A 13,024-nucleotide genomic window follows, 5' to 3' on the forward strand; every position below is an offset into this window, starting at 1 on the left:
TAGCACAGATAGGTGTGTTTACACCAGCAGTTAACTAGCCTCATAATTGTCTCTCACTATCTAAAGATGCAAACAGCAACTAGAAGCAGAATTACTCAAGGTTCGCCCAGGGAAGTAGTGGACACACTGTTGCTTGGGATGTTTAAAACTTGAGTGGGTAAAGCACTGGAGAATCAATTGTAGAGAGCAATCCCACAAAGACGGAGGAATATAGCAAAGGAAGGATATAGTAAAGGACCTTGTAGAGACAAGGAAAGACCTAACTTCTGTGGTTTGCTACAACCTTTGTGGAGCTACATTCTTCTGCTGGACCACACAGGCTTTTCCCCAGTCCTAAGCCTACGAACACTCCTGTTAACACAGTTTGGGCAAAGCTTTCAGGAGCTCACAACAGGACGTTGGCAGTGTTTCATCATGCAAGGCAGAGAGACAGAATTTGTTTACTGGAAGAGAGTGCGCAAGAAGTGACCTCCTTTCCTCCACCCTATCCTGAGCAGATACTTGTTCTGCTTCCAGGTAGGCCACAGAAGGAAACAGAGAACAGAGTGATTTTAACAGAAACATGTGACAGCATCTGCAATAAGGAACCTATTCACGGCTCTTCTTGTCCCTCATCCTTTGCAGCACTGTTGCATTTTATTTTATTTACTCCACTTCAGCGGAGTTCGTAGCAAACTCAGAAGTACAGGGTGAAACTAAGGGGCAGAGAAGTGTTTTTGTAAAGAAAGAGCTGATAATTAAAAACAAACAAACAAAAAACCCTCACACCTCTCCCCCCTCCCAGGGATGAATGGACAGGTGGTTGTCTCTCCAAGGACTGGATACTCCTCACTGTGAGAATGCACTGAGGTCCCATTCAATACATGGAGAACTCATACCACAAGAAGGAGCTCCATTCATTCACTGCAATAAATGCTGATTTGTCTTTCACTTGAGACATGGCCTTGGTCATGGTGGTGAGGGAGAGACTTGGCAATAGTGGGCGCCTACATCTTGTCTGCTCTACAAAGAGGTTATTTTCTTCTGCTGCTGATGTCCTGGATCAGGTGAAGATTCTCTCTGGTTCCTTTAAGGAGATCTTGAATTGGCCTGCACTCAACTATGGAGGTCCTGATCTCATTGTCACCCAGAAAAACATAGCTCATACACAGCAGGATCCAGATGCTGGACTGCATTCATACAAAGAGGGAACCTAACAGCTGGACTTTTGCCCAGGAAGTACCAGGTCCGAGTCACACTACACAGAAGATCCCTCCTGATGGGAAGAGGTGAGACACATTTAAAACGGGAAGGGAGCTCCTTCTACTACGAGCCTCCTGAAAGATACAGGAGCACTATATTTCCATTGCTTCTTGTTCCACGGTTTTCTCCTGAGGCTGCACATACTTCTCCTGGACTGCAAGTGTGCTGATTATCCAGGAATCAAGGAAAACAAGGCAGCAGGAAAGGCTGGTGTTCAAAGCACCCTATGAGACAGAGGAGCTCTAACCTTCTCATCTGAGAATAGACTCCAACATTAGCCTGAAAGCTGATATGGAAACTAGTAGCATTGGTAAGAAGATGCAACATTCAAATGCATTTGTAGTTCTTGCTGGTCCAAACAAGCTCCAAACAAAGTGGCATTAATTCAAATTAATTAATGTACACTCTGTGGAAGGAACAAGCCCAGTGAGCATGAATTACCGAGATGCAGTCAATGACATCCCTTCAATTAAGATCCCAATTAGTGCCAAATGTGGTTGTGCTGGGTTTAATGTGGACTTGTCCAATAGGATTGGAGTTGAGATCTAACAACTTGTTGTAACACGTGCCATTAAACAGCATCAGATAATGGTACTACTAACTTGGGCTGAATTCAGACCGTGAGATGACAGGCCTATACGAAATTCCCAGAGCCACAAATCTGAGTTCAAGACTCCATATAAGAGAGAAGAGCAGTTGAAAGGATACGATGTGAAGTGGAAATCAGCTCCCACTGCTGCAGACATCAGGGCTTCAAGGCTTCTCTGCTCCATGTCTCCGAAGGAGTAGCCATTGGCTTTGTCCACTGCTTGCATCACCCGTCGCATACTCTCCTTGTCCTGGGAAGAGTGACACACGGTGGGGGTGAAAATGAGAAGCAGCAGATTTAACAGAGCATTAAGAAGAAAAAACAGCCAAGCAGCCTGAGCTAGCAGGGGTTGGTGCAATGCCATAGCCAGATGCTCAGCCTAGGGAGAGAAGAGGGAAAGCCTCAGAATTCTCCCTAGAAAGTGATTTCTTTCTTATGAAGAAATAAGATGTGTGTGCTGCTTCCAACATCAGCGAATGAGAGATTCAGGGCTTCTGAGGGGGAGAGAGAGAGATGGAGGAGATTGCAGCAGCTGTGTTGTCTATTCTTTCACTTGAGGAACAGCATACGAGGGCTCACAATTCCAGCCCTTGGGTACTGGCTCGACTCACATAACAGCCAAAATGCCAATATGAACTAATGAACTGTTATTTTAATAGCCTCCAAATGCATAGCAGATGTTTCACAGAAAAAACATAACAGACAGATCTCTGCAGCAAAGGGCTTACAATATCACGGATGGACTTGGCCATCTTTTACGAGAACCTGGCCTAAATAAGGCAGTTGCTCTGGACCTACATTGAAATAAAATCTCCATTTCCCCTGAAGACTTCAGTGATCTACGGGAAACGATTTAGTGGCGAGAGCAGAGCACTATATGTCAGCAACTCCTGAATTCCAGTCAGAATAATGACTCCCTCCTGCACAAGTAACCTAACCTTGCCTCAGCATCCCGATCTCTAAAATGCAATGAATGACCCTTATCCTGACCTACATCACAGAGCCTGAGGATTAATGTGTGAGGATTAATGGGCGGAAAACACTTTAAAGAAGGTAACATGCTGTATCATAGACATCAGAGGGGAAAAAAGACGTGCCAATCTTGAGACCTGAAGAACTGTCTCTCTTCCAGTACAAAACTATTCTCTAGAATTAGGGATTTGTTCAGGCTAGTTTTAAAAGTCCAAGTAATAAGGCTTCCACCACTGTCACAGGAAGCATCCTACACAGCCTTCCACACCCCAGTCAGGAGGGTTTTGCAGCAAAGCAGTGTGATCTGGAGGAATGAGCATGGGATTGAGGGTCAAGAGGTCCCGAGATGCAGACTGGGCTTTGCCACTGACTTGCTGTGTGGCATTGGGCAATGTACTTCCCCTCTCCAGGTCCAACCCTATGCGCCCAAATAAGTCAATGGGAGTTTTTCCATGGACTTCAATGAGAGTTGGATTAGGTCCTCAGTGCTTCAGTTTCTCAGTCTGTCCATAAGATAGGGATAACGATACCTATAAGTGGTGCTGGGTGATATCAATGCCTGCAAAGTGCTTTCAACAGGTGAAATGCTATATAAATAATTCCTCTCCCTCCTGCTCCTTTCAAATATTTGTATCTTCCCCTATTGTCACTTAAACAACTCTAGTATACAAAAGATTAACTCCTTTTAATCTTTCCTTCTAAAATTATTCCTCCCGTCTAATTATTTGTTGCTCTTCGCTTGCTGCAAATTTATCGGCATATGTCAGGTGACGCAGTGCCCAGCAAAGAATGCATCATTCCAGATATAGTTACAAGACAACTGTGTAGAGAGGGGATCCTTAATTCCCCGCTCATGATGCAATGAAAAGCTAAACTGCATTAGCTTTATTTTTGCTGCCACATTGCATTTATAAATTCAGGCCTGATTTGTTCTCCATTCTCACCCCGTGTCTCTCTCAGTATTATGGCCTCCTGGCTTTCTCCATACTACTGAGTATCTGATATTTTGGATTCCCTCCCCACCCTGATATATTAGCTGTATTTTTCTAGGAGGAGACTAATTTTTTATTTTCTGCTCAAGTTTTCACTCTCCGTACCTCCCTTCTGTATTTCTCTGTCCTGACCAGGGTTTGCAATTCCTTTACGTTTAGTACCATTTGAGTTTCATTAGTCTCCCAAAGCCCTTTTCTAGACCATTATCAAAAGCACTAAATAAACGTGGACTTAATACCTATACCTGCATGGGTAATACAGGATTGGGTTTTTTTTAATATGAGAGCCATATAAATATGCTTATTCAAGGCTACAGAACTCAAGCTGTGAAATTAATATTCTACTTGGCACAGCCAAAGCCTGAAAAAAAACAACACAGGCAGTGACATGAGATTTTATTGTCACAGTGCTCACTGGGAGAATGGAGCTCCCTTTAGAAGCCCACAAACTAAATCTAGGCAGTTAATGAATCAGAAAGCTACCTGCAAAACGTTCCTTGTCATTTCCAACCCACCCACACCTCAAGCTGGGTTACCTGGACATTGAGTGGAACAAAGGAGACCAGGCTGTAGTCCTCAATCACCTCCACCAACTTCTCATTAAGGCGACGGTAGTTCTTGAAGAATGGATCGGTGGCTAAATGGTCTACTAGGTAGGAGAGATCCAGAACCTCAGTGTAATAATCCAGGTTGAAGGCTGCAAGGAAAGATAAGAGAAGCAGCTTCAGAACCAGCTTCCAGAGTCTGCATTTTTCCTATGGGTTTGGAGGTGGGGGGTCTTGGCCCATCTCTTTCTTTGCCATCTGAACATGCTCTGTGACAACATTAACTCCTCTGTGTGGTTAGTAGGGCAAGCTCCCTCTTCAAAGGCTCCAATGCCACCCTACCATCAAATGAGAATATGCAACAAAGCCTGGTAAACAGTATGTCTCTGCCCCCATAGAGGGTTGAGTCAGTCAGCTCCCCAGCAATCCCACTGGCTCAAGAGGCTCCAGCACTGAGAGTTTCCCCAACAGCTACAATACGACTATTTTGTGTAGTGTCTCACACAAACTATATTCCAGTTTGCTTTTAGAGTCAAATACAAAGTGACATGGAGTGGGGAAGGAATGAGCTGAGAAGATGCAGCTTCAGAGGAGATTTAAAGCGAGGTGGAGAGATGGAGCGAGGCTGTTCAGATGGCAGGGGCTGGAAAGCGGAGCGCAGATGAATCTAATCACATCTAGAATGATGGCAGGTGCAACTACCTCCACACTCCTCAGCAAATAAGTTACTGCAACAGGGACTCCTTCAGATTTGCACCCACCCGCAATGTACAATGAACACCCCCACCTTACATATCACCACTGAATTTGGCCCACTGAGTTTAAGTTGATTTAAAATATATGTTAAAGGTGCAAGCTACACCAGCTTAGACTCAATTCAGCTCACTGAATTTGGCCCCGAGAGTGGCAAGGCTGTGTGAAACGGCAGAGAGAGGAAGCTGATGATTCGATGGAACAGAAAAGGCAGACGAAAGCACAGACAGGTCTAGGATGCTGCCAGTGAATAGAGCCTATATCCACTTCATGATCTCCTTTTTCTTAACGAATGGCTTTGAAAGCGCTTATGAGAGTACTCAAGCACACAGCTAACTGCACAGGCCAGAATATTTTACCAAGAACTCAGGGAGATGTCAGACACTTTTCCTCTCCATCATCTCCAAGTTGCCGATTATCAGGTTAGTTTCTCTTTGATAAGAGTCAGCTCCAAAACACTTCCCTTCTACCCTCTGCTCCTTTGCAGGGTCCTCTCCTTTTCCTTCCACCCAGACCCCCTTCCCAAAGCTCTTACCCAACTTGCCATACTGTTCTATCAGGTCCATCTTAGAGAGGACGTTGACATGGGGCAATTCCACATGCAGCATGGTTGAGAGGGAGGTGCAAAGAACTGAAATGAACTTTCCAGGGTCTGTGCAGTAGTGAGAATCCACCAAATGAACTGCAGCCAACTGCAAAATAGAAACAAGAGAGAAATAGTGAAAAATCAGAGGCAGGACAGAATCTGCCGATGCAAATATGCAGAAGTCACTAAGGCAAATCTGTGATACAGGAGAAAGATAAAGGCATCCAGCCCCCAGCAGGTCTAATCAGAAAAAAACATCAGTCAACTTCTCCCCAGATGTTTCATATACTTATTTGTATACTTCTGACCACTAAGCATGATCCACTGTATAGTATATTGACCAAACAAAGAGTCAGGAGACCTGGATTGTTTTCCCACCTTTGTCACCGATTTGCTGAATGCCCTTGTGAAAAATCACTTTGCTAAGACTCAGTTTCCTCATCTGTACAATGGGGATAATGATATTGACCCACTTTTATAAAACATACTTGGCTGAATGGATCAATACACAGCAAAAGCATATTATTAATTATTACAGTCCACAGATTCATAAGGCCTTTCTGCAAGACGTAACACTTTTAAACATGATTCAGCAAACACGCGAGAGCTACGGGTGCTGAACCATCTTATTACTATACATAAAACCCAAAACATACCCTGAAGTTCCACTTAGCTAACTGTGCAAAGATATTTTTCAATGCGCCATGGTGGGTGCAGAGTTCTACCTGCCCTGGGCAGTCAAACAAAAAGTAATGACCCTTGAGTTTAGCCAGCTTTTCCTGCAGCCAGTCAAAATTGGTTTCCAGGTACTCCATGCAATAGATCAAACCACCATTGGGCCCCAGCTTCAGATTATCCATCACATCAGCCAGGGTGATCAGCTCTGAGATGTCCACAGCACACTGATAGGGAGTCCCTTCATTGGCTGGGTCCAAATTCACCACAGCCACCTTCCGCCCAATCCTAGACATGAATTCCTGCATGCCAAAGCAGTAAGTGGTCTTCCCCGAGCCAGGTGGCCCAATCACTGCCTGGCCAAAAGCCAGGGAGGACATATGGTTTTCTGACATTTCAGCTCATTTCTTTCTCCTCCTAGAAAGAGAAAGGAAAAGGTTAAGACGGTGCCTTTTATTCATTTTTATATCATGCATTGAAAACTGAAGTTGCCAAGTAATTCTCAGACCTGGGGGGGGCCTATCATGTGAACCCCCCCCTTCCACTTCCTGAGCAAGATGGAGGGACCATGCCAAGACAGAGGAGTAAACCTAATTTTATCCTTCCTGTCTGGACAGTCTCCAGTCCCTTCCAGTCAGTGGAGTAGACAATATCTCAGCCTGTCCAAATGCCCAAATCAGCTGCAGAAAATAACCACAATACTCAGGGCTACGGCGCTAAGGGGAGATTCAGATTCTTGCTGACAAGATGTTGAGTGCCTTTGAAGTTCTTTCAGCCTGTCTAGGGCTGTTACTTTCAGACACACCCATTACGGTCACCCTTGCAATACGACAGGGATTCCTGCACCTGGATATTCAGAGGAAATTATTTTTCCACTGGATGACGATGGCTTTTGGTTGACGTTATAATTCACTGGTTAATCTCATTTTGGGACACAAAGTCAACTCAGTGTAGAGGGTTCTCAAGCTAGTAAAAATACATTGCTACCTGGATATAATGCCACCCAATATAACACGAATTTGGATATAAGGCGGTAAAGCAGTGCGCCGGAGGGGTGGGGCTGTGCACTCCAGTAGATCAAAGCAAGTTCAGTATAACACGGTTTCACCTATAATGCAGTAAGATTTTTTGGCTCCCAAGGACAGCGTTCTATCAAGGTAGAGGTGTATTAATATAAAAGCCAAGAGAAAAATCCCTGGGCAGAAAGCTTAGAAACAACAGGAAGCACATTTATTTAAGGCCCTGGGGCCTGTAACACCTCCTTACGGCCAGGCTCAGCTTTCTGGGGTCACTGATGGGAGCATGGCTGGGAAGGAGGTCTGGGGGATAATGGAGAGGGATGAGAGACTGGGGTGGTGAAGCCAGGAGGAAGCAGGTGCGTTAGGGAGGTTTGGCCCCTGGGGAGGGAACCTGAGGGAGGTTAGACCACTGGGGGTACAGAGTGAGGGACATTATGGGAGATCTGGAGAGGCTGAGAGAAATGAGGGTCTGGGGAAGGCTGGGCAGGGGGTTGGATGGCCGAAAGGAGCAGAAGCGCAGGGGTCCAATAGGATTAAAGCCAGTGCATAAAGTAGTCTGAAAAAAGTGTAAGTGTGTGTGTGGAGGGAGGGTGTCTCTCTCAACCCCTGGCCAAGCAAATCTTCATTCCTTTGAATCAGACAATTCACCATCTCTGACATGATCACATGCAATGTTCAGCACATTAAGCTATTGATCCCTATTTATTGTTACTGTTTGTGAATGAAACAACTAAGCCTCCTACACTTTATTCAAATTAAATACACCTTGTGAATGTGGGGTCTGGGAGTACAGTGCGGTTGGGGGATCTCTGGGGGTTCAATGGGGTTGGAGGTCTCTCTGGGATTGGGGGTTCAGTGGGGCTGAAGGGGTCTCGGGGGCTCAGTAGGGTTGGGGGTGCAGTAGGGCTGAAGGGGATGGGGCTGAGGGGGATCTCTGGGGGTTCAGTGGGGCTGGGGGGGCTCTCTGGATAGGAGGGATGGAGTGCAGTGGCCGTCGGTGGGGGGGAGTCTCCTGGGATTGGGGGGTGCAGTGGGGCTGAGGGGTCTCTCTGGGGGTCAGTGGGGTTGGGGTCTCTCTGGGTGGGGGTGCAGGGGGTTGGGGGTACAGTGGCCACTGGTGGGTGGGGGGTCTCTCTGGGATTGGGGGTGCAGTGGGGCCGAGGGGGGCATCTGGGGGTTCAGTGGGGTTGGGGGTCTCTCTGGGGTTGGGGGGTGCAGTGGGGCTAAGGTGTTCTCTCTGGGGGTTCAGTGGGGCTGGGGGGTCTCTGGGATTGGGGTGGAGGAGGGTTGGGGGTACAGTGCCGCTGGTGGGGTGGGGGGTCTCTCTGGGATTGGGGGGGTGCATGGGGGCTGAGGGGGGACTCTGGGGTTCAGTGGGGTGGGGGTCTCTCTGGGGTTGGGGTGCAGGAGGGTTGGGGTGCAGTGGCCGCTGGTGGGGTGGGGGTCTCTCTGGGGTTTGGGGTGCAGTGGCGCCAGTGGTGGGGGGTCGCTGAGGAGCCCGTCCTGGGGGGTTGCCCGCCCCCCCGGCTCCCGCCCTGGTCCCTGAGGCACCGGGGGGGGGGGGGAGGCAGCGCTGCCCCCGCCCCGCCAGGCCCCGGTCGAGCCACAGGCGGGCAGAGCCCGCCACCCCCGGCCCCGAGCAGCCTCACCTCCGCGGCTCCGCCCAGGCCCTCCCTTGTTCCCCTCCCCCCACTTCCGGCCCGTGTCCCAGCTACTCGGGCCCGGCTGGCTGGGCGGAAGCGAGCGGGAAGGTTCCGGGAGCCGCAGGATTTTTAGCCCTACGTCCTCGTTATAACGTAATGAATATTCATGAGGCGCTGCCCCCCCCCCCCGCCCGACAGGCTGAGCTAGGAGATTAGCGCCCCCTGGCGGCCACGGCAGGAAAAGGAAGCAGATAAGGCAGCGGCTCTAACTTTGGTCCTGGTGACCCCTTTCACACAGCAAGCCTCTGAGTGCCACTTCCCTGATCAATGAAACACTTTCTAACATATTTAACACCATTATACATGTGGAGGCAAAGTGGGGCTTGGGGTGGAGGCTGACAGCTCATGGCCCCCCCCGGGTAATAGCCTCATGAGCCCTTGAGGGGCCCCAGCTCCCCATGTTTGAGAACCCTGAGATAGGGAAATCCCAGGGGCTTTGCTGCCATAGGAGCTAGCACAGCACAGCTTCATCCCTTGCCCTAGGGAGAGCCCCCTCCCCCATACAGCCTTGCAGGGGACAGGCAGCCTGCTCAGATGCTGCTCAAGCACTACATTTGTTTTGCTGTTTATTAGCTTCCATGGCTCAACTGCAGGGAAGAGACCCCCACCCCCAAATTATTTATCCAGGACTTCCACTCCCACCCCATAGCCCTAAGCTAATTAATTTAACATTAACAATAATCCACCCCCATGCCAGACCTCAGCCCCCTCACCCAGGGAAGCTGTGCCACTGCCACCACAGGGGCTAAGCCTGTAAATAACAGACCCAGTAGTGAGCAAGAGGCACCTGTTGAAAAGAGGGGAGCATTCATACAGGATCCAGGCACTGCTGGCCAGGGGCACGTAATGCAGAGACAAAGCTTTTATTTACAGATAAAAGGGGTGTATTTCTACAACAGGACAAGAAGCTTCTTTAATAATAGACTTACCTGGGAAAGGAACTCTGCCCCTACCTCAATAAATAGTTGAGTGTTACACGTTTAAAGTTTTTGTATGAAGGGGCCTAGGATTAGCACTCATCACCCAGACGCTGTTAGCTTAAGTGTGGTATAGATAGATTTTAAAAAGATGGAAAATGGAGATAAACTTATTGAGCAGGCCTTAGATTAGTATACTCCAAAAGGAATTGGCCCAGCTATTGTTAAAAATTAATAGGCATCTGTTTCAGTGTGTTCATTCTGTGTGAGAAACTGGCATCTACTCTCAGTGGATGATCCCCAGAGCCAGGCTGCGGAGGATGCAGACTAGGCCTCCTAGCAGAGGAGGCTTTTGGAGGTTTGTGACAAATGCAAGTTACTCTACATCCTTAAACTAATTTTAGTGCGACAGTGGTCAGAGAATTAGATCATACTATTTCCCAGAGGCTGTTTCCAAACCTTGTTTACAAGGCGCTCAGCCCACAGCTGGTACTTTTCTGCTATGGTATTCCAGGGGGAAGTAGTTGTCAAGACAAAGAAGAAAGTACAAGGTTTAGCATATGTTGTTTTAACAAGCATGTTTGAGTGATGGAAGAGAAACTATAGTTGGAGCCTGTGCTAAACTACTTAGGAGGTGATGGCTAGGGGATTTCAGTGCAGGAGAGGCCAGCAATGAGATTTCCAAACACAGAGCTCATGTTAACTAAAACTGTAAAAGGTGAACAGAAACCTGAACTCTGCATTCTTCTCACCACGGTCACAGATTACAGCTATGGCATAAACTGGCCATGTCAACAGGCACAGGCTACAGCCGTCCTGGGCAGATCCTGTTGCTAATTAGTTCTTCATGCTGCAGTGCAAAGCCATGAGGGAGAAGGTAGGGCATCTCTCAGTGGAGAAGTGTGTCGCTAAGTACACGTGGGTAAAGAACACAGGTGCTAGTCACTGGAGAAGAGAGCAGCGCTTGGAGGTGCACATCCTAGCCTGTGGTTTTACACACCTTGTGCAGCAGCTGACACAGAGGAAGCACAGCTAGTCTCACTCTTTCTATAGGAAAGTCTTCATTTTATCTTCAGCACTTAGTACAGCGAAAGCCACCAAAAGGGTCATTTTGCCCCAGGAATTTCTCATCTGAGTGCAGCATAAATACCAGTGACTGAATGATGCTCTGGACCAGTAGTGAGTTTTCTAGAAGCCAGTTACATTTCTTCCTGAGATTAAGAGATGAGCTCAAGCCTGCTTGCAGAAAGTTCGTCTGAAAACATCTCACTGCAGGAGCCTAAACAATAAGCAAGGCTGCTGTGTGAAGCAGCCAGCATTTAGTATTAGTGTTAACACTCATTAGAAGCTTAACCTTCCCCCTGCCAAACAAACAGAATCAAAGACCTCAGCTAGTGGCAGGGATACTGGGATTCCCTCCTAATACAGCAACTGTTAAAACAGAAAGACTTCCATGCTACAAAAAAGTCTGGTATTTCTTTCAGAAAATATATTAACATTCTGCTTAGGATCAGAAAGCAGGAGAAGTCAGCCTCCAGGTAACGACGGAGCACAGAAGAGGCTGTTCCAATATAAAGGTTCTGCTATTGCTCTAATGAATGAATCCCAAAAAGTCTGTTCAGCAGCAACTCTCATGAGCCACTGGGGCTCTGGCAAGCACTCTGGCGAGCACTCTGAGTCGCTCGGACAAACGCCATGTCTTGTCTGTATTTCATGGCAGTGGGCAGCTGGCACCGGAGTAGCTGGTCCCCACCGTCTAGAGGCTGGGGCTCATCATAGATTGTGGAGATGAGGATGGGGCCATCCCGGCGAGGTTTTTTCGGCTTGTTGAAAGTCTGCAGTTTCTCTCCATGGTACCTAGAGAGGTGTGGGCAGAGAGCAGAGAGTTTCAGTGCATCACCATTTAGGACATGAGAAATCCCTCTACATTAGCCCATATGTACGAAATACTACTAAAAGGAAGGGCCAGGCTCCTGATTGGAGCATGGGGACTAGGAATCATGGTTCCTAGGCCCTGTTCCTGACTGGCACTGACCTCTAGGTATAGTTTCACTACCATGGCTCCAAAGTAAGCAAATATCTGTTTTGCAGGCCGTTAAAAGGCATGTTTGTAAAGTATCTGAGGGTCTATAAATGCAAGGAGCTCTGAAGGTGCAGAGAATCTGAAGCATTTTAGGCATAAAGCCTGAGCTGGCTAACTCAGACAGAACAATTAATAGTGTTTACTAGGTCTGCACATGGATCAATTGTTTCCATTCTTGCTGGATCTGCCAAAAGCGTACTGTAGGTACCACCTGCTGTTGGCTCTGCTGCAGCACTTTAGTTTCCAAAACCGTGCACACCCCATCACCAGCATCATTGATGTCACGAGCCACGTTTGTTTCAAGCTCCCCTATAAGGGAGCAAAGAAACAGTTCACAAAGCAGGAGCCAGAACCATTAAGGACAACCCATGTATTGACGGAGGACAGCTAAGTAGCAAAAATAAGAGTCCAAGATTCAGGACCTGATCTCACTTGAGCTGCACAGCCATGAGGACAGAAGCATATTCCATTCACCTCTAGATGGTGAGAGCTGTATCATCAATACTCACTCCAATGCTGCCTAGAGAGACTGCGGCAGAACCCTGGGACATTCCCTCCAGTTTTGACTGCTTAGGAACAGTCCTTTGTCAATTACCTACTACATTTTACCTCTTGGTATGGAGCCTTCAAGTGGCACTGTGCACAAGCAAAGAATGCCAGGCATTTGTAGCACTTACCCCAATCCTCTCTTGCACTTGGGATGCTGACCTTCACTGTCCAATGCTTCAGCCATTCCAGAGTTGCTACTCCCCAGACCCCGTCCTTCCATCCAGCCCTGCCTCTCCAACACCTTCCTGCCAATACCCTGGAAGAGAAGAAACCACTCCACGTAAACCAGCATCAATTCTGGGAGTGAGTGGGCCAAGTTATTACACTGAGGTCAGTGACACACTAAAGGATCAAGCTTCATAAATAGCCTCTGTTGTAGAGCCTTAATAAGAGGGCTAG

General features: G+C 47.7%; 1 protein-coding gene across 1 annotated transcript; it reads right to left on the reverse strand.

Annotated features, from left to right (window-relative positions):
- Positions 1-601: 601 nt before the first annotated feature.
- On the reverse strand, positions 602-9,102 carry GPN2 (GPN-loop GTPase 2). The gene is made up of 6 exons (XM_032802864.2): positions 9,023-9,102; positions 6,336-6,771; positions 5,629-5,785; positions 4,332-4,492; positions 1,951-2,081; positions 602-1,407 (listed from the first exon to the last, which is right to left on the reverse strand). The coding sequence occupies exons 2-6, from the start codon at positions 6,747-6,749 to the stop codon at positions 1,335-1,337; spliced, it is 936 nt and encodes a 311-aa protein (XP_032658755.1). The 5' UTR covers positions 6,750-6,771; positions 9,023-9,102; the 3' UTR covers positions 602-1,334.
- Positions 9,103-13,024: the final 3,922 nt, after the last annotated feature.

The sequence above is a fragment of the Chelonoidis abingdonii genome, chromosome 25 (genome assembly GCF_003597395.2).
Source record: "Chelonoidis abingdonii isolate Lonesome George chromosome 25, CheloAbing_2.0, whole genome shotgun sequence".
Lineage (NCBI taxonomy): Eukaryota > Metazoa > Chordata > Testudines > Testudinidae > Chelonoidis > Chelonoidis abingdonii.

What these genes read in the sequence shown, in the direction of transcription:
- GPN2 (XM_032802864.2), bottom strand. Translation starts at nt 6,749, where the DNA reads ATGTCAGAAAACCATATGTCCTCCCTGGCTTTTGGCCAGGCAGTGATT. An exon ending in TAGCTAAGTGGAACTTCAGG is followed by an intron (nt 5,786 to 6,335) that starts GTATGTTTTGGG and finishes TCTATTTTGCAG; the next exon opens with TTGGCTGCAGTTCATTTGGT. An exon ending in AGAACAGTATGGCAAGTTGG is followed by an intron (nt 4,493 to 5,628) that starts GTAAGAGCTTTG and finishes CTTTCCTTGCAG; the next exon opens with CCTTCAACCTGGATTATTAC.